The sequence below is a fragment of the Saccopteryx bilineata genome, chromosome 6, assembly GCF_036850765.1.
Source record: "Saccopteryx bilineata isolate mSacBil1 chromosome 6, mSacBil1_pri_phased_curated, whole genome shotgun sequence".
In the NCBI taxonomy this organism is placed as follows: Eukaryota; Metazoa; Chordata; class Mammalia; order Chiroptera; family Emballonuridae; genus Saccopteryx; species Saccopteryx bilineata.
In genome coordinates this window covers 204,106,122-204,130,216 of record NC_089495.1, presented here as the reverse complement: position 1 = coordinate 204,130,216, position 24,095 = coordinate 204,106,122, and the positions used below count along the sequence as shown (strand labels likewise).

The 24,095-nt window shown below is 53.9% G+C and overlaps 1 protein-coding gene across 1 annotated transcript; it reads left to right on the top strand.

Annotated features, from left to right (window-relative positions):
- The first annotated feature begins 683 nt into the window (after nt 1–683).
- Nucleotides 684–23,436, top strand: BPIFB4 (BPI fold containing family B member 4). The gene is made up of 17 exons (XM_066235144.1): nt 684–773; nt 2,256–2,376; nt 3,319–3,393; nt 3,712–4,225; nt 5,956–6,060; nt 6,881–7,024; nt 8,880–8,943; nt 9,415–9,475; nt 9,690–9,781; nt 11,747–11,950; nt 13,605–13,658; nt 14,533–14,703; nt 17,609–17,676; nt 18,181–18,223; nt 18,871–18,934; nt 19,422–19,498; nt 22,456–23,436. The coding sequence occupies exons 2-17, from the start codon at nt 2,271–2,273 to the stop codon at nt 22,477–22,479; spliced, it is 1,866 nt and encodes a 621-aa protein (XP_066091241.1). The 5' UTR covers nt 684–773; nt 2,256–2,270; the 3' UTR covers nt 22,480–23,436.
- Nucleotides 23,437–24,095: the final 659 nt, after the last annotated feature.

Below are 24,095 nucleotides of genomic sequence, written 5' to 3'. Positions count from 1 at the left end.
AATTATAATGCAAGAAGTCGCTGGTGGTGTCAGGTGACCATGCACGGGTGTTCACCGAACAGTCGTTTCAGTTTTGCTGTCTGTGTGAACCTTCCCTGATGAGTCACTGGGAGAAAACCTGCAGGTCAAAATAAAGCCCAGCTGCTGTTCCCTTCCCCCCAGCCCCAGATCTGAAGAGTCGGATGTGTACACATCTCACTGAATTCTCAGGCCAGTCCTGTGAGGCAGGGATCGTACCCATTTAACAGATGGACATAACAAGAGGGGTAGAGAAAGGGAGTGGCTGGCTCGAAACCGTGCAGTGAGTTGGGCGCTGAGTAGGCTTTGAACCTGGGTCAGCCCGATGCTGAGTCCCGTCTGGGCACGTCCTGCCTTCCCAGGCCGTCTGGGGTGGGCAGGGCCTGCCTTGGAGCTGGAAATTCGAATGATGCATTTGGAGGGACTTCCAGTTTGCCCATCTGGGGGGCCTCGCTGGGGTCCCCAGGAATATGCCTAGACCAGGGGCTGATAAACCCCAGCTCATGTGACACCATCCGGGGCTAAACACGGCTCTGGGAATTAGCCACAAACCGCAAACCCTTGTGGTTTTGGGGCTCAGTGCCCAATTTGCCAAGCAAATCTGGATTCCGGTCTCATAATTATACGGTATTTCCCTCTCTGGGTTTTGGACTCAGACTCCCACTGCAATATAAGGGCCTGTGACCAGACTCAGCCCAAAGCAGAGGGTCGACTGTACGAGGCTTCCGAGTCTGAGCTGCAGGGACCTCCCAGGGGTAAGAAGGAGCCTCTTCCATTGTCAGTGTCTGGACTGACCGGGGGAGGCTGAGGTCTGCCACTTGCTGATGCCAGATTTCCCTTCACTGGTGCCCATCTTTTTAACCGAAGGTGGTGATACCTCTTTGAACAGAGAACTGTGGGTAGTGGGATTAAAATGAGATGAGGACCAGAAAAAAAAATTCGTACACATATTAGTCCTTCATATTCTAGTATAAATGAGTGCCTCTGATACTGTCCTGGGCACAGAGGGGAGTCAGGAGTAAAACTTGGGGGCTCAGTGAAGTTTACGAGAAATGGGGGCAGGAAAGAGGGAAGAGGGTGAATAAGAGGAAGGGGCCGAAGCCAATAATTTCAGTTTGGCTCAGGTGAGAGGTGGCGATTTCTGAGGCTGGTGAATGGGTGAACTGGGACGATGACACGAGAGAAGTGGGCGAGGGCAGGAAGGCAGCAGAATAAAGTTTCCTAAAGGCTGACCAGCTCGTTCAAACGCGTGGCTCTTCCTCTCCAATCTCAGCCCCTTGTCTCATAACTCACGACCCACTTCTTGGAGATCTGAGATAACGGTCCCGAGACAATAACAATAGAGGCTGTTTATTGAGTGCCTACTACATGCCACCTGATGGAGTGGGTTATGATTAGGAAGCAGAGGTTCAAAAAGGTCAAGTCTCTTGCTTATGGATTACAACCCAGGAAGCTCTGAGCCAGAGCCCTTTATCTGAAACAAATGGTGCAGGATTGTCAAAGAGGTGGGAGAGGGTGCTTGCAGGCAGGACGGATGGAAGCGTGTGAGGGTGGCTATACGAATGTGTTAACAAGCGGGTGAACTGATGGAAGAATGGAGGGAAGGATGGATGGATGGAAGAATGGATGAATGGATGGATAGATGGTTCATTGGCTTGTTGGATCATGGTAGATAGATGGATAATGATGGATGAAGAGGGGGGTGATGGATGGTTGGGTGAGTAGATGGATGAGTGGATGAATGAATGATAGGATGGCCAGAAGGACAGATGAAAGGATGGATGGATGGACGAACAAGAGGGAGAGAACTGATGGTTGGAGGAAAATGAGTAAGTGGATAAATGGATGGGTGGATGGATAAATGAATAAAGTGGAAGCTGGAGAGATCTCTCAGAACCTGCCTGCAACCAGTTCACTGTTTTGGTTGGAATCCCCATGACCCTCTCCCTGAGGCTTCGTTTAAAAAAATTCATCTTGGGAAATAATCAATCATCCATGTTCTGGGTCAGGTTAGCTAATGGGTCTGCTTTGTGTCTCTGGACTAATTTCAGCCTGAAAAACTGAGACGGAGATATCACAAATTCTGGACTCTGCCCATTGTGTGACCTGGGGTCCTTTTTCCCCGTCTCCGGGCCTCAGCGTCTGGATATGGCTCTTGGAAGGAGGTGTCTAGCTCCAGCTGCTGACCAGGGTGGGGATGGCCAGCTACGGTCACCTGACAACTGTCTCCTCAGCAGGAAAGCAGCGCCAGCATGTGGACAGCTTGGTGTGTGGCTGCTCTGTCCGTGGCAGCCGTGTGTGGCATTCATCAAGAGACAAACACGGTCCTCAGGGTTACCAAAGATGTGCTGAGCAATGGTGAGTCCAGCACCGCAGAGGGTAGAGGTGGCATTGGGGCGGGTGGGGCAGTCCTGCCAACTCTGAAGCTCCCAAGGACCCTCTACGTCACCGGTAGATCCTTTATCAGGTAGATAGGTGACTTCTCTCTGGACCTTAGTTCTCCTCTTTCCTTTTAGCTGCTATTTCCTGAGCACCTACTATGCGCCAAACACTATGTTGGGGACTTTACAATGAGGCAGTAGAAAGCAGTGATTATGAGCTGGGGTCCTGGAGTCAGTCTTCCTAAGGTTCAAATATTGACTGTGTGACCTTAAGTCTATGATTTGAGTTCTCTGAGCCTCAGTTTACTCATCTGCAAAACAGGCGTGATTACAGTCCCCACCTCAGAAGGCTGATATGAGAACTAAACAAGTGGGTCTTTTGAAAACTTGGCACAACTCTTGGTACATAGAGAGCTCTCGAAAGCGGGAGCTATAATTGCTCCTGCCTCTAATCTTCCTGCTCCAATTCCCATCCAGGGTTATTATGAGCATCAAAAATGAGATAATTTACTGTCTGAGTGTCACAGGTTCCAATTTCTTTATCCATCAAATGGGGATAATAATTCTAGCCTTGACTACAGTATTTCCCAGGAATCAGTTGGGAGAAGGCACGAGGAAGTAAGTTTTTTAAGCTGTAAAGTGTGGAACACCTGAAAGGGAAGGTGAGGAAGAACATGTATCAAGGCTTGGCTGACTGCTGTTGAAATCCAGTTGAAATGCGAGCAGGTCAAAGCCAGCAGCTAACGATGTCCGGCCGGAGAGGTCTGGAGGAGTCTGCTGCTTTGACCTGGGCATCTTACCTGGGGGAAAGCAGGACAGCAGGGCCCGAAGAGCTGAGCAGGGCTCCTAGGGGGTTCCTGGGAGCAGGAGGAGGAGGAAGAGAGGGAGGAACCCTTGACCCACCTCCGCTTCTCCGCAGCCATTTCTGGCACCCTGCAGCAGAGCGATGCGCTCCACTCCGCCCTGAGAGAGGTGCCCGCGGGTAAAGCCGGCGGTGACGGCGGCGGGCCCCTCCTGGGGAGCCTGCTGGGAGGGGGTGGAGGTGGAGGCGGCGGAGGTGGCCTTCTGGGGGGCCTGCTCGGTGGTGGGGGTGGAGGGGGTGGCGGTGACCTGTTGGGTGGAGTTGGGGGAGGCTTATTGGGTGGTGGCAGCAGTGGTGGGGGGCTGCTCGGTGGCAGTGGTGGGGGGCTGCTGGGAGGCAGTGGTGGGGGGCTGCTGGGAGGCAGTGGTGGGGGGTTGCTGGGTGGCGGTGGCGGTGGGGATGGTGGCGGTGGCGGCTGGCACCCTTACAATGACCTCAGAAGTGTTGAAGTCCCCCGCGGCGCTGGTGGTGTTCCTTACAACGACTTCCATGTCCGAGATCCCCCCCCAAAATATCCGAATGGCAACCAGCTTGGCGGTAATTACAAGTATGGTCACGTCAAGACTAATGACAACACCGCTCAGCTGGGGGGCAAATACCGGTATGGGGAGGTCCTCGAGTCTGACGGGAGCACCAGGGTCCTCCGACGCGGCGACTACCGCAGGGCGGTGAACGCAGGCGGCGGCCAGAGGGACCTCAGAGAGCGTGCGGGGACTGGCCGAAGGCTTCACCGGCGCGAGCTGCGGCCGGGGGCGATCTCACCCGGTGTGGCCACGGGGGCCCTGGGCCCAGGCGGCTTGCTGGGCGCTGGCGGCATGCTGGCAGCGGATGGCATCCTGTCGGGCCAAGGTGGCCTGCTTGGCGGAGGCGGTCTCCTTGGCGACGGAGGACTTCTCGGAGGAGGGGGAGTCTTGGGCGTGCTTGGCGAAGGCGGCATCCTGGACACGGTGCAGGGCATCACGGGGTAAGGAGGTGCTGGGATCTCCCTATCAAGCCCCCCAGTGATGGGCTCCAAGCCGGGCTGGCCGCCCCCAGAGGCCTGGAGTTGGAGGAGGGTTGGTCCTCAGAGCTTTGCGCACTTCAGGGTTTGCCCTCGGCCTCGCACTGGATGTTTTGAGAGTCTCCAGTTGTATGGTTTTGGGTCTTGTCATTAGTCCTGAATTTGTGTCCCAGCTCAACCTTCTATATTTGCGTGTGACTTTGGACCATTCTTTTACTCTGTTTCAGTCTCAGTCTCCCCACCTGTGGAATGGTCATAGTAATAGAGTTTATGCGGGAAAAGCCCAAGGACTTAAAATCATATATAGCATATACTAGTATAATTTCAACTCTGCCCAGCCTGTCCCTCATATTCAATCTTTAACTCAACAAATACAGTGTGTCCGTAAAGTCATGGTGCACTTTTGACCTGTCACAGGAAAGCAACAAAAGACGATAGAAATGTGAAATCTGCACCAAATAAAAGGAAAACTCTCCCAGTTTCATACCTATTCAGTGCAGTTCTATGTGGCCTCGCGCACAGATTTTTTTAGGGCTCCTTAGGTAGCTATCCCATATAGCCTCTACAGACTCGTCACTGACTGATGGCCTACCAGAACAAGATTTCTCCACAAAACTGCCAGTTTCCCTCAACTACTTATCCCACCGAGTAATTTGATTCCTATGTGGTGGCACTTCATTATAAACACATTGATATTCACGTTGTACTTTGGTCACGGATTCGAATTTAGCAAGCCACAGAACACACTGAACTTTCCTCTGTACCGCCCACATCTCGACTGGCATGGCCGTGGGCTGCTCCGCTGTATGCATGGTGTTACATCATCATCTGCACATGCGCACATGCTGCCACATCATTCTACAGAAACTGGGAGGGTTTCCCTTTTATTTGGTGCAGATTTCACATTTCTATCGTCTTTTGTTGCTTTCCTGTGACCAGTCAAAAGTGCACCATGACTTTACAGACACACTGTATTTAGAATTCCTATGGTTTGGGCACCGTGTTGGCATTGGAGACACGGCCTGATGTTAGCCAAGAAAAGATGTCGTTCTTGTCTATAGAGGTTGCAGGCTGGCGCGTGTATGGGCATCGATAAAGAAACATGGATACAATCATACAACTACCAAGGTGGCCGAGAGTTCGTGGAGAAATAAAGATGTGTATCATAGGCAAATTTAACGGTGGGCGCGCTCTGCGCCCTGACTTCTGAAGGGCCCCACAAAACCCCAACTTTACACTTTTTTCTAATGTAAGGGGCCCAACATTTTCTTCTGTGCTGGAGGCCTCAACTGACCTTAATCTGCCTCTGATGTGTATAGTGGGGGAGGTAGGGGAGGCTTCCTGGAGGAAGAGGACCTTGAGCTGAAATCTGAGAATGTGTAAGATGGAACCAGGCAAAGAGCCACAGGGACAAGCGAAAGGAATGGCATTTTTAGATTAAAAAAAAAAAAAAGCAAAGGAAATACACAGAAATGTCAAGAGTGGGTCTCTGGGCAGTGAGAGCACGGGTCATGGCCTTTTTTGCTTTTATTTTGTGTTTTTCGAGTTCTAGCCCCAAACCTCAGGCCTCTTCAGAGTCAGGGGGACTGAACGGGGCACAGAAGAAGGGGAGGTGAGGGAGGGCGCTCCCGGCTGAGCGGCAGGGCCAGCAGTGGAGGTGACCACTCTCTCTCCTTGCTCTGGGTCCCGTGCAGGCTGCGCATTGTGGAGCTGACCCTCCCGCGGGTGTCTGTTCGGCTCCTGCCTGGCGTGGGCGTCTACCTGAACTTGTACACGCGCGTGGCCATCAACGGGAAGAGGTGTGTGCCCTCATCCCTGGAGGCGACGGCAGCACCCTCTGTCCCTTCGGGGGGGGTACCCTGGGCAGGTTGTTTCCCTTCCCTACACTTCAGCCACTTTGTCCATAATTTGGGGACTAATGAGGTCTAATGTGTTACCAGCAAGTGCATGGCTTAGACCTCTGGGCTCAGGTGGGTCATCTTCAGGTCCCTGTCCGCAGTGAGGGTAGCCTGTGGAATGGTTAAGGTTTGGGAGGCTGGTGGCAGGTGACAGCCTGGATTCAAATCCTGACTCTCTTTGAAGCTGTGTGACCTTGAGCCAGTCCCCTCATGTCACCGAAGCATGGTGTCTTGAATACCTGCAATAGGCACAATGACATCTCCTTTTCCACCAGTGAGGGAAGGCAAGCAGAGGCCTCCCTGGGTAGTGTCTGCCACTTGGTGGGCGGTTACCAGCGGGCCTCAGAGGGGGGACTTCTGCACTGATTTGTCCCTATGGATTGAGGTCATGTCTCTAAAGTTAGGTCATTGGGTAGTCACCTTGGAAACCAAACTTTATACAGAGAGGTCATTTATTGACACCTGTTCCCAGTCTTGGAAGTCCTCACAAATTGAAGGGGGACATAGATTTGCTCACAGATAACTTTTAGGGACCAAGGAAGTCTTCCAGTTTGGGACCTCACCCCCCCAACACCAGAGGTGAGCAAGGTGCATAATAAATGCCTAGCGGCAAGGGGGAAGGGCAGCAGGGACAGGAGACGCCAGGCCGGCTGGGAGGCTGGGCCGCCGGGGGCTGGGGCTGACCGGCTGTCTCCCTGGCCCCACGGTCTCCTCCCTCCAGTCTCATTGGCTTCCTGGACATCGCCGTGGAGGTGAACATTACAGCCAAGGTCCGGCTGACCATGGACCGCACAGGCTACCCAAGGCTGGTCATCGAGCGCTGTGACACCCTCCTGGGGGGCATCAAAGTCAAGCTGCTGCGAGGGTGAGGACCAGCGGGGGCGGAGGGCCTGGGGGAATGTTCGGATGGCTTGTCTTTGGCAAACCGCTATGGGTAAGAGGAGAGGTTCTGGAAACATGCTGTGACTGGAACCTCAGCTCCAATGACAGCCGCATGCTATTGCATCATCTGGCTGGATGGGCCGCCCTGTATTGGCCCAGGCCCCTGTTGCTGGACGTGGTGATTTGTCTAACCCTCTGCTCTGACAATACGGTTATAACGAACAGCACTTTGCATACATCTCACACGTGCGCCCATGGGTCTACTGAGTAACTCTCAGAAGGAGAAGAAACCAGGCTGTGCCCTGAATGTATACAGATGAACTTCAGACCATTCCCCTCAATGCACACACACACACACACACACACGTGCCCAGGTACGCGCGCGCGCGCGCGCACACACACACACACGTGCCCAGGTATGCACACATGGGTAAACACACACGTGCGTTCTCACGGGCCTTGTCATCCAAGGAAAACCGGAACCAAGACAAGGCCCCTGGAGGTGTGAACCCACTTAAAAAAGGATACTGAAATGCATAGTAGGCTTGGGGGAAATATCCTAAGTAGGGTTTTTATCTCAAGAAATCCTTTGCTTTGTCAAACGGGCACAGCACTGGATGGTCAGCTACAACCTCGGTGGGGGAGCACAGGCCGGGCAGTGTCAGTGAGGTTGAGAGGGACCAATTTTTAAGGAGTCACGTTGTCAGTGACACTTTGTGCTAGGACAGCACATTTCCCGTGTCTGCTCATCACCGAGGGGCCTCGGGAAAGAGCTACGGGCATTACAAGTCTGTCTGTCTGTCTGCCCATCTATGTGTCTCAGCAATAATCTTCTTTTCAGCCCTGGCCAGTTGGCTCAGTGGTAGAGCGTCGGCCTGGCGTGCAGAAGTCCCGGGTTCGATTCCCGGCCAGGGCACACAGGAGAAATGCCCATTTGCTTCTCCACCCCTCCCCCTCTCCTTCCTCTCTGTCTCTCTCTTCCCCTCCCGCAGCCAAGGCTCCATTGGAGCAAAGTTGGCCCAGGCGCTGAGGATGGCTCTATGGCCTCTGCCTCAGGCGCTAGAATGGCTCTGGTTGCAACAGAGCAACACCCGGATGGGCAGAGCATCGCCCCCTGGTGGGCGTGCCAGGTGGATCCCAGTTGGGCACATGCGGGAGTCTGACTGCCTCCCCATTTCCAACTTCAGAAAAATACAAAAAAAAAAAAAATCTCCTTTTCCCTTAACTACCTGCTAGATGATACACTTAGAACTCACACTGGGTCCCTTCTCTGGACCTCGGTGTTCTTGTCTGTAGAATAGATCACACATCCTCATCTTCTCAGACCAGCAACTTGTTTTCTCTTGTGGACCACCTGAATACAAATTATTGGCCTCTGTTTCTCCTTCCCTCTCTTCCACAAACATTTGCTGAGCACCTACTCCTACTATGCACTAGATATGGTGTTAGGTGCTTGAATATAGAACACATTAATCATTCATTTTCCCCTTGGGAACATTACACAAAGCTGCAACAAAGAGTCCACTAGCAGAGGGGCGAGTGAGTAAGAGGGAACAACACTTGCAGTTAAAATTCAAGGCCATCTCAGCCTGGGCCTGGCTCATTGTACAACTCAAGAAGCATTTGTTTGTTGAGTGAGTAAATGAATGAATGGAAAGTCCATCAGTTTGCCTGAGTGTCCCATCGGCGAGGTCTAGGGAGAAGGTACACTGCCCTTCCAGCTTTCAGAACACTTTTCCAGCACTGGCGGGTTCTCACCATTCAGACAGAGCCCAGGCTGTGACCCTGGGTGTGGACAAGCTCGGGGGGCCCCTCCTCACCTGCTCCTCTCTCCTCAGGCTTCTCCCCAACCTCGTGGACAACTTAGTGAACCGAGTCCTGGCCAATGTCCTCCCTGACTTGGTAAGAACCTACCTACCCCGGGGCGGACAGCTAGAAACACAGACTTTCCCCAGACCCGAGGGGCCACAGTCCAACCTCTGTCCCCGTGGGCATGCAGGTGACCCAGAAGGAATGGGGGGAGCCAGGGGGCTGGGGCATGTTCTTGGGGTCCGGGAAAGACCCTGAGGAACATGGAGGAATGGATTAGTGAAGGGATCAGGAGGTGCGGCTTGAGAATCACACGGTTCCGAGTTGGGGTCCCAGCTCGGGCACTCCCAAGCTGTGCGGCAAGTCACATCACCTCTCCGAGTCTCGGTTTTCCCGTCTGTGAAATGGGGGTTAGGAGGGAGGCCCCCCTGTGGGGCGGTGGGGAAGCCAGCGCCAAGCACGGAGCATGTCAGCAAGCACCACTGTTGTGTCAATAGTTACCCACGCATGCCCCCCACCACCCTCCACACGATGACCAGAACTCCGGCTCTCTCCCTCCTACAGCTCTGCCCCGTCGTGGACGTCGTGCTGGGTCTTGTCAACGACCAGCTGGGTCTTGTGAACTGTAAGTTTCTCCTGCTTTGTTACAGAGAGGCACAGTACCTTGCCCAAGGTCACACAGCAAGGAAGAGGCAGAGTTGAAATTCGAACCCACAACTCTTGTGCTTTCCATGGTGTCTGGAGCTGGAGGCTTGCTTCCTGACCCCCTGGGGCACAGAGAAGGAAGGCATTGGGGGAGGGGAAGGGGGCTTTCCATGACCCCTCACCTTTGTTTGCAGCTCTGGTTCCTCTGGGGATACTAGGAAGTGTCCAGTATACCTTCTCCAGCCTTCCGCTTGTGACAGGGGAATTCCTGGAGCTGGACCTCAATGTGAGTACCTGGACTTCGGGGGTGGGGCAGCCCTCCCCCCACAGGCAGGGTGGGGATGAGAGCCCCCAGGGCTTCTGCTGAGTGCCTGGGAAGCAACCATGTGAACAGGACCCTTTCTGGTCAGGCAAGGCCTTTTTTTAGGAACAGTGTTTAAAAACACTTCTCAAGTGCTTACTGGGTGCCAAGCACGTTTCCAAGGGCAACCCTACAGAAGCCATATGAGGTAGGCACTCTTACTGAGGAAACGTAGGCACAGAGAGGTTAAGCCACTTGCCCAAGGTCACAGAGCTAATCAATGTGAACCTGGGATCTGAACCCAAGCAACATCTGACTTCTAACTACGAGAGCCACTGCTCGGGCTCGGAGGAATGGGTCAGGCCCTGGAGTAACGGGTCAGGCCAGCTGCGTGCTGGTGAGCGTAACAACCGGCTCTTATGATGAAAAAGTCCCGATTTGTAGCACTTGCTGACTTCCATGGTATAAATACTCCCACCATGGCCAGTTTCGAGCTGCCAACGTGACTCACTGGATGCGGAGCTGGGAAGAGAGGTGTGGAATCGGCTCTTGTGAGCTGATGTGAGCCGTTGTGAGCTGACCCCAGCACACCACTGACTCTGGCCCTAAAAGTACTTCCCTGGGCTGCACAAACACAGGTGCTTCCTCCCTTGCTCCATCAGCTATAGAGGGCAGGTGCACACCTAGCTCTCATGTACACAGCCCACCTGTGCTCGCGCTTACATGTACACCTAATATATCCATAAACGCTAGGCATTCAAGAGCTCTTTGCCGGCTACTTGCTGAGTGGCAGGCTCTGGGCGGGGCCAGCGTTGCAGAGGTACACGAGGCAAGGTTTCGGTCCTGATGGAGCTTGCAGTCAGTTGGAGGGGACAGGCCGTCCAAGAAGCACTCAGATAAATGTACGCGTATAGATCAATGCGCACCGTGAAAGAAGGTCCCAGGCTGTCTGAGCCCAAAGCAGGGGTACGATGTACCTGAGGAGGTCACGGAGGGCTTCCTGAAGGAGGTGACACTAGCTGAGACCTGCCAGATGAATGGGACGTAAAAGAGAAGAGTGTGGGGGAGGGAACAGTGTGTGGGAGGCGCCATGGTGGGGGTGCTGAGGTGGTGTCAGGGACTGACAAGGTTTTGGTGGCTGCTCTGTAGGGGGGTGGTGCAAGTGACAGAGTGGCCCAAGGCAAGGTGGAGAGGCACCTGGGTCAGACCACACAGTGCCTTGTAGGCCATGGAGAAGAGTCTGGTCTTTAGAGAATTGATACACCGGTGTGTATTGCGCAGGTGCATGAACATGCCGACCCGTTGTGGCAGGGGTGAGGCGGCACTATCTATGTCAGGGGTCCCCAAACTACGGCCCACGGGCCGCATGCGGCCCCTTGAGGCCATTTATCCGGCCCCCGCCGCAATTCCAGAAGGGGCACCTCTTTCATTGGTGGTCAGTGAGAGGAGCACATTGACCATCTCATTAGCCAAAAGCAGGCCCATAGTTCCCATTGAAATACTGGTCAGTTTGTTGATTTAAATTTACTTGTTCTTTATTTTAAATATATTTGTTCCCGTTTTGTTTTTTTACTTTAAAATAAGATATGTGCAGTGTGCATAGGAATTTGTTCATAGTTTTTTTTATAGTCCGGCCCTCCAACGGTCTGAGGGACAGTGAACTGGCCCCCTGTGTAAAAAGTTTGGGGACCTCGATCTATGTCATACATGTATTTAAGATACGTGGTGATATAGCGTAGCTCTGATTATAAGTGGTTATAACGTGGAAACTGCAAGAGATCCCACTCCATCAGAAACTGCAGAAGATCCGGGGGCCACCCAGACCCAGTGGATTTAATCAAGGAAGGCTGCCTGGAGGCAGATCCAGGGCCTCACCCCAGCTTTCAGCCTCCTTCTTCAACTCTTCACCCTTCACTCCTCTGTTGACCCCTTTCCTCTTTGCTTCCTCAGACTCTGGTGGGGGAAGTTGGAGGAGGGCTCATTGACTATCCATTGGGGCGTCCAGCCATGGCTCCCAGGCAAAAGATGCCAGAATTGCCCCCCATGGGCGACAACACCAACTCCCAGCTGGCCATCTCTGCCAACTTCCTGGGCTCGGTGCTGACACTCCTGCAGAAGCAAGGGGCACTGGATATCGACATCACCGACGGCATGGTGAGTCACAGCGCCATCTAGGGGTGAGGCAGGCTGCACAGCAAACAGCTTCATACCAATGGACCCCGTCCGCCCCACGGCCTTGGGGAAGTCGCTTTAAAATGAGAACCATAGACAGCCCACCCCTGACTCATCTCCAGCTAAGGGATGTGTACTGATTATGTCAGTGTTTACCGAAGCGTGGTGCCTAGGTGGTTCACAGACATGGCGTTAAACAGCATGAAATCATATGGTGAGGAAGTTTCTCACTATTCAAGTTTATCTAATTTTATCCCAATCTTTTTTTAAAAGCCATACTATATATTCATTTATATGTATCTCTGTATAAATGCTTAGACTCTCATCACCTGGCAAACACGCATACTAAGTAACTAAGGTACATAAGAATGAAATACTCTTAAGTGTGCTCCAGAGTCATTTCTCTCCAAACCTCTCCAAAACTTCTGAAAAATTTCAAGCCTTCAGAAAAGTCGCAAAATAGCACAGTGCCCAAATATTCTTTACCTAGATTCAATAGTTAATATTTCATCATATTTGCTTTATATCCATCCATCCACCCTCCCACCCCCATCCATCCATCCATCCATCCATCCATCCACCCATCCATCCATCCACCCACCCACCCCCATTCATCCATCCATCCATCCACCTGCCCACCCCCATCCATCCATGCATCCATCCACCCCCATCCATCCATGCATCCATCCACCCACCCACCCCCATTCATCCATGCATCCATCCACCCCCATCCATCCATCCATCCATCCACCCCCATCCATCCATCCATCCACATCCATCCATCCATCCATCCACCCATCCATCCATCCACCTGCCCACCCCCATTCATCCATCCATCCATCCACCTGCCCACCCCCATCCATCCATCCATCCATCCATCCATCCACCTATCTAATTTACCTACTAATCTATCAATCATTTATCTATCTATTGTTGAACAATTCGAGTTTGTCAGAGACATCGTGACATTTCCTTCCATACCAGCAGCATGTATCTCATAAGAAGAGGATGTCTTCTAAAAAAACCACCATGTGGGGCCGTGATATAGTTAACCCTCTCCTGCACTTCTGAGGACCTCATCTTAACTCAGAGAGAACGGGACACCCCCCCACAGCCCCCCACCGACGGCAATGCCCACGCCCAGGGCGTGGTGGCACTGTCCTGGTTTTGTTGCATTTCGTTTTACAGTCGCCATCTCTTGTCAAGTGGTACTGGCTTTCCATGTTTTAGTAGTTGAGGTTTCTCAAAGTAAGTTGATTTAAAGAAGAAGTTAAATAAACAACGGTGTAGGTGGTTCGGGATGTGGCAGGGTCGTGCACTTGGTGGGCACTGGGTTGTGCCACTTACACCCGCCTCGTTTTAATAGAAAATTACATTTTTAGACTACGAGGAGTCAGGTCCTGCCCTCTGCTCTCTATGTCATGCCTGTGGCCGGCCTTGTCCCCTTAACCGCAGAACAGCTACCGTGGTCTACACGGTGGCTGTCATTAGACAGGTAGGGCCTCCCTGGGGTCCTTAAGTGGGAGAAGATGTCCCCACTGGCTGTCCGAGGGCCTGGAGAAGTTAATCACTACATTAGCGACTCCTGTCTGTCCCCCTCACCTCAGGGACTCACACGACTCTTCTTGTCCTGCAGTTTGAGGATCTTCCTCCACTCACCACGTCCACGCTGGGAGCCCTGATTCCCAAGGTATGTGAGGCGGACGTGTCTTCATCCTCACCCTCCGCCCAGGAGCTGAGTCGGGAGGGAAGACACTCAGCACCGGGGTATGGTGCTCGGACCACCTCCCCCCCCCCCCACCTTCGGAATACAATAAAAAAGGCTTGGAGGCCAGACCTGTGGGAGAGAGGGGCATGGAGGATCGAGGCAGGAAGATCCTAAGCTGTAGCTGTGGGCCAGCCGGCACTGGTCTAATCCTGGCTTGGCGACTTCCTTGGGGCCTCGCTGTGTGTCTTCAGGCAAGCATCTCAGCCTCTCTGAGCCTTTGCTGTCAAATAAAGGATGCTCACTCCTATTCCACATCTAGGAGGGTAAAGGAGATGAAGGAGACAATGCACGCAAAGATACCAACAGCGGGCCCATGCAGGTGCATGGTGGCTACGCCGGGGGCGGGGGGACCATGTCTTTGGAGCAGACAGATATGAATTTGAGTTCCAACTCAGAACATTCCAACCACAGCACCTTAGGCAACCGACTTCTCTCTGAGCCTCAGTTTTCTAGTCTGTAACATGGTAAAGAACCAAACCAAACCCTGTGGAGTTGTGACCGTTTCACGGCATTGTGAACGTCCAGGTGAGCCCGTCCCGCTTGGGACCAGGTTTGGAACATCTCCGTGCACCGGGCACTGAGCCTGAGTCCTTGCTGGCGTCCTCACACTGAGCTCTCACAATCAGTCTGTGGAAGAGGCTCAGAGAGGGCAGCCCCTTGTGCAAACCTGGCAGCAGGCCGGAGCCCTTACGAGTGGTTCACAAGACTTAATTGAGGCTGTTGGGTCTGAAGTAGCCCCTCTGAGACCCTGCACCACTCAGGGCCTGGCTCAGTCTGGCCTGGTGTCCCTCCACAGGTATTCCAGCAGTACCCCGAGTCACGCCCGCTCACCATCAGGATCCAGGTGCCCCACCCGCCTTCGGTGACGCTGCAGCAGGACAAGGCTGTGGTGAAGGTGTTTGCCACCTCCGAGGTCATGGTGTCCCAGCCCAATGACGTCGAGACCACCATTTGCCTCATCGATGTGGTGAGTGTCTGGGGGTGTGGGCCACCAACCACATGGTCTCTTGGTGTCCACAGACTCCTTCAAATCCCCATAGTCGGCACCATAGCGACCAAAGCTTGGCTATGGGGCCAGATGTTCTGATTCAATTCTACCCCCTAGCCCTTCTAGCTGTGAGACCTTGGGCGAGCCATTCCCTGTCTCTGGGCTTGGTTTCCTCCTCCACCACAGGGGGCTGGCAGCAGGGCAGTATTAAGATGCTCAGAGCAGTGCCTGACATTTCGTAAGGGCTCCAAAGTGTTGGTTCTTATTATTCTCACCGGTTGTATACCACAGTGCATGGCAAAGTAGGTCTTGGTCATGCATGCAGCGATATTTATGGTGTACCTACTTTGTGTGATGCTTTCTACTAGAGACAGGAAGAAGGGGAAACTAAACAGATGGTACTGGCTTCCTTGTCCTTGGTGTCTAGCAGGGGATAGATACAAATATGATTTCCACAACTATTTCAGAAAAAGCATTCCCTTTACAATGATGTTGCTCCCTTTCTCAAAAGGCTGTTTATCAATCCTGAAGCATAAACCGATCCCCTCACAATGGCTCACAAAGTCCTTCTAGATCAGGGGTCGGTAACCTTTTTGGCTGAGAGAGCCATGAATACCATATATTTTAAAATGTAATTCTGTGAGAACTATACAACGACCCATGTACGTTACGCATTATCCAATAAAAATTTGGTGTTGTCCCAGAGGACAGCTGTGATTGGCTCCAGCCACCCGCAACCATGAACATGAGCGGTAGGAAATGAATAAGTTATAATACATGAGAATGTTTTATATTTTTAATACTATTATTATTTTTTATTAAAGATTTGTCTGCGAGCCAGATGCAGCCATCAAAAGAGCCACATCTGGCTCGCGAGCCATAGGTTCCTGACCCCTGTTCTAGATTGTCACTGGTCACCTTTTCAGAACCTCAATCTTTTCTCCAACATGTCAGGCATAGTCACACCCCAGGGCCTTTGCACATGCTAGTATCTCTGCCTGGAATGCTCTTCCTCCAGATAGCTGTACCACTTATACCCCGTTTTCTTTGGGTCTCTGTTCAAACATCCCCACCTTTCCCATCCTTCTCTCTCTGCTTCTTGTGCTTTATTTTGTACCCTCAACACTACAAAATGCACTTGTTTGTTAGTTTATCGCTGGGCAGAGATGCTAATTGTCTCCACTGTTGGGTCCCGGGAGCTTAGCATAGGGTCCAGCACATACTAGGTGCTTAGAACTTACTTGTCAAAGGACTATGTTGTGTGAAGTGCCATTTCCCCCTCCGTGGTCAAAGCTTTGGACTGCTCTGTCTTCCCAGTCTCTCTGCCCGGGGCTCAAGAACCAGCGAGCCGCTTCTCGCCCGGGAGGTGGGAGCACGCTGATCCCCATGGTGGGCGAGGGGCCTCTCGTCATCCGACGAGAGATTCAGAGGGCTGCTTCTCACCCAGTGAGTGGAGGTGGCCGCCCTGATTCAGTCCCTTGTTGACTAGCAGCCCCTACTGTGGGGAGATTTTCCCATCAGTAGCCCAAATGTTTGTCTGATCCGGCTTGGAATGCAGCCATGACTCCCCATCCCCCCAGGATGCAGCCCTGAGCCCTCTCTCACCCAGCTCCCACCCCCCTAGGATGCAGCCCTGAGCCCTCTCTCACCCAGCCCCCACCCCCCTAGGATGCAGCCCTGAGCCCTCTCTCACCCAGCCCCCACCCCCCCAGGATGCAGCCCTGAGCCCTCTCTCACCCAGCCCCCACCCCCCCAGGATGCAGCCCTGAGCCCTCTCTCGCCCAGCCCCCACCCCCCCAGGATGCAGCCCTGAGCCCTCTCTCACCCAGCCCCCACCCCCCCAGGATGCAGCCCTGAGCCCTCTCTCACCCAGCCCCCACCCCCCCAGGATGCAGCCCTGAGCCCTCTCTCACCCAGCCCCCACCCCCCCAGGATGCAGCCCTGAGCCCTCTCTTGCCCAGCCCCCTGCCCGGCCTGGCTCCATCCCACTCTGGCCACCTGGAACGCTGTCTGTCACCTCCTCCATCTTGGGCCTCCTCTCTGTCCTTCTAATGCCAACCCCTTTCCTGCCCCAGGGTTTTTGCACGTGAGCTTCCCACTGGCTGGACCACTCTCACACCCTCTTCTTCATCTGGCCAGGTCCTCCCTATCCACTTATTTCCTTCTGAATGGATGGAACGCTTTCTCTGCCCAGTGGGCCTCTGCCAGGCACACCCTGAGCTGCTGCTCCGTGATCCCAGCGATCATGATTATTGCTATTATTACTGATAACGTCACCTGAGTTTGCTAGGAGTTTCATTTTTTTTCCCCCACAAGATCAACTTATTTTATTTTATTTGAGGCAGGCGCAGGGCAGGGAAGCAGAGGGATTTTCCTACAACAAGGCTTCTGCTTGGAGAGAGGGGAATGAGTCTAGACCTTTTATACCCCTTCATGGAGGGGCAATTATGATTGACAGTGCTGATGCCCAATCCCGTCTGCAAGGACTCATCTGCAGCAGGTTTCCTAGGCTGCAGGCTACCCCACCGCTTCTGAGACAGCTCCAAGAAGCTTGTAAACACCCCATGCCAATCACTGTCTTTCTGGGACAGTGGTCTTTCTGAGAAGCGTTCACTGGGCCTAGCCCTGCCGTGACTTACTGATGAGCAATTTACTATCCCTAACACCCTCCCCTCCAGAGGAGAGAAATACATTCTGAGGTGAGCGTCACTGGTGATCTGGGCTTATAAAAGGAGGTGTGGCCAAAAAGCAGGAAACAGCCTGCCCTCACATGCTCCCTGTCGGAGCCCCTGGCCAGTGCCCGGCGCCCGGCACATGGCGAACCCTCCGCAGGTGGAGGTTGATCCATGACAGTGACCTTTCATGTTCCTTCCCTTTCCGCCAGGACACAGAGCTGTTGGCCATGTTTTCCGTGGAGAACGATAAGCTCATGATCGACGCCAAGCTGGACAAGTAAGGGGGTTTGTGGCCTCGGGTTCCTGCCCCTCAGAAAGGCCCCTTTGGTGCTGCTGTGTCTGGTGCCAGCCCGCGGCGAGACACGAGGGAGGGCTTAGATCGCTCGCGGGTAGATGGCCCTTGCCACGTGTCAGGCACAGTTCTAAGGGCTTTACTTGAATCACCTCGCTGAGGCCTTGCATCCACCCACTTTGCCGAGGAGGACACTGAGGCGCAGAGAGGTTAAGTACTTTGGCTAAAGACACACAGCTAGCAGGTGGCACAGCCACAGTTTGAGCCTGGTGTATGTGGCGTAAAAACCCTTGGCATCGTGTCTGGTACATGGTGGGTGGTCCATACTTGGAGCCCACCATTCTTTTTATTAACTCCCTCCCCCCCTCAGATCAAGAGAGGTCCCCATGAGGATGCTGGCAGGGGGGCTTCTGCCAGCTTAGTGCTGGGCAAGCCCCCTGTGCTTCTCGGGAACCGCTACTTCTGACGGGCCGTCTGCTTTATCCGCAGGACCAGCCTCAACCTCAGAACCTCAAATGTGGGCAATTTTGATGTAAGTACCAAGCTTAAGCCCCAGAGTGGGAACTTCTGGGAATGTCATCTCTGAGCGACTGCCTGGGGCAGGGGCGGGGGCTGGTGATTTCCAAAGCGTCGGCACTGGACCCGCCAAGCCTCCTTTCACTGATGGGGAAATTTGACATGACCTGCCCCTAACCGTAACCTTCACAGCATCCTTAAAGCAGGGCTGGCTGGCCCGCTTTTCAGATGAAAAGGAAACTGAGGGTCAGAGAGGTGAGGGAACCTTCTCAGAGGCCCATGGAGGCTGAGATGGGATGGAAACCTGGATGTTGGCCACAGGGCCCCAGGGTCTTCAGTGACATCATGGTGGTTTCAGAACGATCCACTGGAGACCCCGTGCTCTGTGTCTCCTGAGGAAGGACTGGCCCTCCTTTAGGTCCGGCCGCCCCATGAGCCTTGGACCAGAGCTCACGCTGCCTCCCCATCCGTAGAGGGAGCAGTCGGATCTGACGCTCCCTGGAGCTGTCCGGCTCTGCGGTGCTGAAGCCACAGGAGCTGACTGCCCGCTCCAACAGTGTCCCAGGGTAGCTCTGCATCTTCCTCTGGGCCGCAGGGCAAGGCCTGAAGGAACCTTTGGGATCCCACTGAACTAGGACTGAAGGTCTCATTCTTGCCCCACAGGTCAGCCTCCTGGAGATGCTGGTCGGGAAGATTTTTGACCTGGCGTTTCTGCCCGCGATGAATGGTGAGAGCCAGTGCCTGTGCCTCCCCCAGGGGCACATGGCCTGGGCACCGGGTGGCTCCTGGTTTGTCGGGCATATTTAATGCTCAGCCATTCTACCTCAAATAGCATTTCTTGAGAACTTCAATCTAAGCGGATGTATTTAAGTCTCTGGAATGCAGATGTTGCCGCAAAGATCTAGTAGCTTTGTTTATTGTGGTTTTTCCAATGGAGTCGTTCAGGGAATGTGGCCGGGGGTCCCCCGAGTTGTTGGCCTGGGGTTGGAGAAGCTTCCTCGAGGAAGGGACATTCAAACAGTGACTCAGGAAGGCTCAGAACTCGGCAGGCAGGCAAGGACGAGGGAGGGTGTGCCAGGCAGGAGGAACCATAAGGACAGAGGCTTAGGGACGTCAAAGAAATGAACCCGTCTTCTCGCAAATACTGGTGGCTTTCCACAGGCTGACGTCTCTCGGCCATACTGGCTGTTCCTGTTCATTTTTTTCTCCCACAGCTGTGCTGGGCTCTGGTGTCCCTCTCCCCAAAATCCTTAACATCGACTTCAACAATGCAGACATCGACATCTTAGAGGTAAGGGGAGATAAAGCTATCTGTTTTCCCCTCCATGCCCGGGAATGGGGAGGAGAAAGGGAAGGGTGGGGTCACAGAAACCCCTTCCTTCAAAGGAGGGGGGCTAAGAAGCCTTCAGTGAGGCTTTTCACAGGCACAAACCCCTCTAGTCCTCACTGGATATCACTGTCCCCACCTTACAGATGGGAGTACTGAGGCTCAGAGTAGTAAGGGGTTTGCCCAAAGGGGAAGTGTGATGTTGTTCATTAGAAAAACTTTGATTGAGCGCCTACCATGTGCCAGACAATATGCAAGGGGCTGGGGACACAGCAGTGAACAAAACAGGTATGATCCCGGTTCTTACGAAGCTCTCCCAGCCAGTGGGAAGACGGACCTCTGGGTAAGTATTCCTGAAGTAATTGATACTTGTAGTCGTGGCAGGTGCCTTAACATTCAAAGGGAGGGGCTCTGTTTCTATCATAAGAACCACATGTGCTCAGTATCTGAGATTTGGGAAATACAGATCGAACAAACACATGTGTGTATGTCACCCAGTAGTGACCGCTTAGAACGTTTCCCTGGGTTTTTATTCCAATCTTTCTGGAGCTTTATTGTGAAACCTGGTTTTGATCAGGGAGTCAGTAGCACCCTGAGGTGAAAGAATGAAGACCCTGGAGCCCAGTGGCCCGGGTTCAAATCCTGACTCTGCCAGTTTCCAGATGGGTGGCCCTGGGCAAGCCACTTAACTTCTCTGAGCCTCAGTTTTCTCCTCTGTACAAAGGGGCTAATCATAGTGCCTATATAATATCAGGCTGATTTTGGGATTAAATAATAAGATTCTGCATGGAAAGCGCCCGATACAGTCCCTGATACATAGGAAACTTTTTAGAAGTGTCTATCACTGTCATGTCTTCATTATAATAAAGAATGCTGCCCTAGGTCGCCCAGCTAGGGAGGGGTAGGGCTTGCACGGAAATAATTGAGGCGGCTCAAACCAGTGGTCCTTGCTGGGGCTGTATTGCAGCCCCCTCCCCAAACTGAGGGCCTTTTTGAAATAAATGGGGATGAATTTTCCTTTCCTAAATAATCATGCTTGAATATTTTATATATAAAAAAATCCCAATAACACATAATTATATTATAAGTTATTTACCTTGGATTTCTTCTCTACATTTTGCTAAGGGAGCTATACCAGTTTTTAAGATATATGTGTAAGTAGATGATATAGTCTATGCACTTTATTTCATAATAATAAACGAGGTAACACAATACCTGTAATGAAATATAAGATGGGGTGTTGGGTCTGAAAAGTGGAGAGCCAGGGGTTTAGAGGACGATTCAGAGGGCCTTGGAGGACCTCTGTCAATGGTAGCTATTCTTATTGTTATTATTTGGGCCTACTCATTTGTTTTAACTTTTTTTTTTTTTGAAATAATTTTAGACTTGCAGAAAAGTTGCCAAAATAGCACAGAAAGTTTCAGAATACTCTTCACTCACCTAGAATCTCCCATAACCAGAGCATGATGACCGAAACCAGGACATTAACACTGATAGGAAGCTATTAGCTCATCTACAGGCCTCCTTCAGGGGATCTGCTGCTGATGTCCCTTGTTCGGTCCCCTTGCATCTGGTTGCCACCCCTTCTTCGTGTCCTCCAATCTGTGACCGTTCCTCGATCTTCCTTGTGTCTTGTGACCTTTACCTTTCTGATGGGTCCGGCCCGTCTGGGGAGATGGCCCTCCGTTTGGACTTGACGGCTGTTTTCTCAGGGTGCAATGGGGGTTATGTATTTCTTGGTGGCGAGAATGCCACCAAGGGGGGACGCTGTGCCCTTCTCCGTGTGCCACGTCGGGGCACAGGACGCCAGCCTCTTATTTCTGGACATGTTGACGTTGGTCGTGTGATTACGGTGATTCCTTCTATTCCTCTGCTAAGTTACTGGCTTTTCAATTTGTTACTGATCAGTGTCTCATGGGGGGGGAGGGGAGGCAGTCCTTGGGGACGAGGCAAACATCCTGTTCTTTTTTTTTTTTTTTTTTTTTGAAGCTGGAAACGGGGAGAGACAGTCAGACAGACTCCCGCACGCGCCCGACTGGGACCCACCTGGCACGCCCACCAGGGGCGACGCTCTGCCCCCCCCCCCCCCGCGTCGCTCTGCTGCGACCAGAGCCACTCTAGCGCCTGGGGCAGAGGCCAAGGAGCCATCCCCAGCACCCGGGCCATCCTTGCTCCAATGGAGCCTCGGCTGCGGGAGGAGAAGAGAGAGACAGAGAGGAAGGGGGGGGGTGGAGAAGCAAATGGGCGCTTCTCCTATGTGCCCTGGCTGGGAATCGAACCTGGGTCCCCCGCACGCCAGGCTGATGCTCTACCGCTGAGCCAATCGGCCAGGGCCAAACACCCTGTTCTTCATAGTCCTCCCGGCCGACGTCGGCGGCCGTTCATGGTGCCCGCCTGCAACAGCAGTCGCTGTGGGCTCTGCCTCGTGGTGATTTCCTAGTTCTAGAATTCCTCGTACGTCCATTAGCTGGAGGTCTGCTGTCAGGAAGAGCTGTCCCTTCTCCGCCGTGCATTTATTGATTTACTCTGTTATTTATGTCAGTGTGAACTTACGGGGTATCTATCTATTTTGTCCTCGGGCTTACATCTGTTCCTTTTAGCAGCTATTTCGCAGTAGATATTTTTAATTATGGAAACTGGATTTTGGAGGAGTGTGGAGAGGAGCTCAGGCCGGCTTCTCTTATTCTGAGGAAGAGGAAGATGAAGGGCAGGGATGAAAGTGTTTTGCCCAAGGTCCCCCGCAAGCTAATGACACGGCCAGGGTGATCCTCAGACCCCTCGGACTCCAGTGTCCCCACTGTTCAGAGTTGCTGCGTCCCAGAATGTGACCTGCCTGGTTCAGAGGCAGGCGACTGCCTGCTGAGGCTGCGGGCAGGAGCCACCCCACCCGCTGACGGGCTCTCTGTTCTGCCCCCGCCCAGGACCTCCTGGTGCTGAGCACCTGACTGACCAGAAGCAGAGACGCGGCCGCAGCCCTGGAAGGAGGCAGATCCGGCTCTGCGAAAGGGGCTCCTCCACCCGCCACACTCCCCACCCTGAGTCCCCTCAGCCCTCCCAGCAGGTCCCTGCGCAAGGGGCTCCTCCACCCGCCACACTCCCCACCCCGAGTCCCCTCAGCCCTCCCAGCAGGTCCCTGCGCAAGGGGCTCCTCCACCCGCCACACTCCCCACCCCGAGTCCCCTCAGCCCTCCCAGCAGGTCCCTGCGCAAGGGGCTCCTCCACCCGCCACACTCCCCACCCCGAGTCCCCTCAGCCCTCCCAGCAGGTCCCTGCGCAAGGGGCTCCTCCACCCACCACACTCCCCTCCCCGAGTCCCCTCAGCCCTCCCAGCAGGTCCCTGCGCAAGGGGCTCCTCCGCCCGCCACACTCCCCTCCCCGAGTCCCCTCAGCCCTCCCAGCAGGTCCCTGCGCAAGGGGCTCCTCCGCCCGCCACACTCCCCACCCCGAGTCCCCTCAGCCCTCCCAGCAGGTCCCTGCGCAAGGGGCTCCTCCGCCCGCCACACTCCCCTCCCCGAGTCCCCTCAGCCCTCCCAGCAGGTCCCTGCGCAAGGGGCTCCTCCGCCCGCCACACTCCCCTCCCCGAGTCCCCTCAGCCCTCCCAGCAGGTCCCTGCGCAAGGGGCTCCTCCGCCCGCCACACTCCCCACCCCGAGTCCCCTCAGCCCTCCCAGCAGGTCCCTCCCCAGCCTTCCGACCCTCTTCCCACCTGCCCCCCGAGTAAGGAGCCAGCCATGGCTCCTATTAGCAAACAGATCCATCCCCAGTCCGCCCTATGGTCAGCCTCCCACAGGGGGAGGACTGTCACCTCGCCACCCAGAGGACCCCACACAGCCTTTCAGACTCCATGTTGGACTCCGTGCTGAGTACTTTGAGTTTTCAATAAAAGATTCTACTCTTCCTGCAGTTGGGGGTTGCATCTCCACAGAGGACCCTCTCTCGGGGTCTGGGTGATTTCCCCGCTATGGCCGCGCAGGGGGCGCCTGGCGGTTGTAGCTACAGCTGGACGGAGGGTGGGGTTGGTTCACCACGGACGGTGGTCAGACGCCTCCGAGGGCCCTGCGGTGGCTGGCAGGCGGGAGGGGGCCTTGGATTCAGTCCTCACTGCCTGCCTTCGGCGCTCACCTTGGCTGGTCCCTCTTGCCTCAGTTTCCCCACCATCCCTCAGCACGTGGGGACCGCTAGGATTACATAACTACAAGTTCAAAACCATCCGACTTCCCACCACCCGTGGGATTTCTTAGCCTGACTCCTGTGTGATGACGACAATGGTCTCCTCTCTCTCTCTCTCTCTCTCTTTCTCTCTTTCGGCTTTCTGCTGCTCTCCCTCCTTCCCCTACTTTACTGAGTTCACAGCCTGTGACTTGCCCAGGTCCAGAGGGTGGATGGGTACATCCTGAGTCCCAGGGGAGAGGTATAAAGGACAAAACCCGACAGCCTTAAGCCCCACCCTCCTGAGAGCTCCTGTTTGTTGAGTGGCTCTACCTGCTGAGCCCTGCCCTGAGGCTTTGGGACTTGATCTCGGTTAACCTCACGAGAGCACCACGGGGTAGGTACCAGGATGG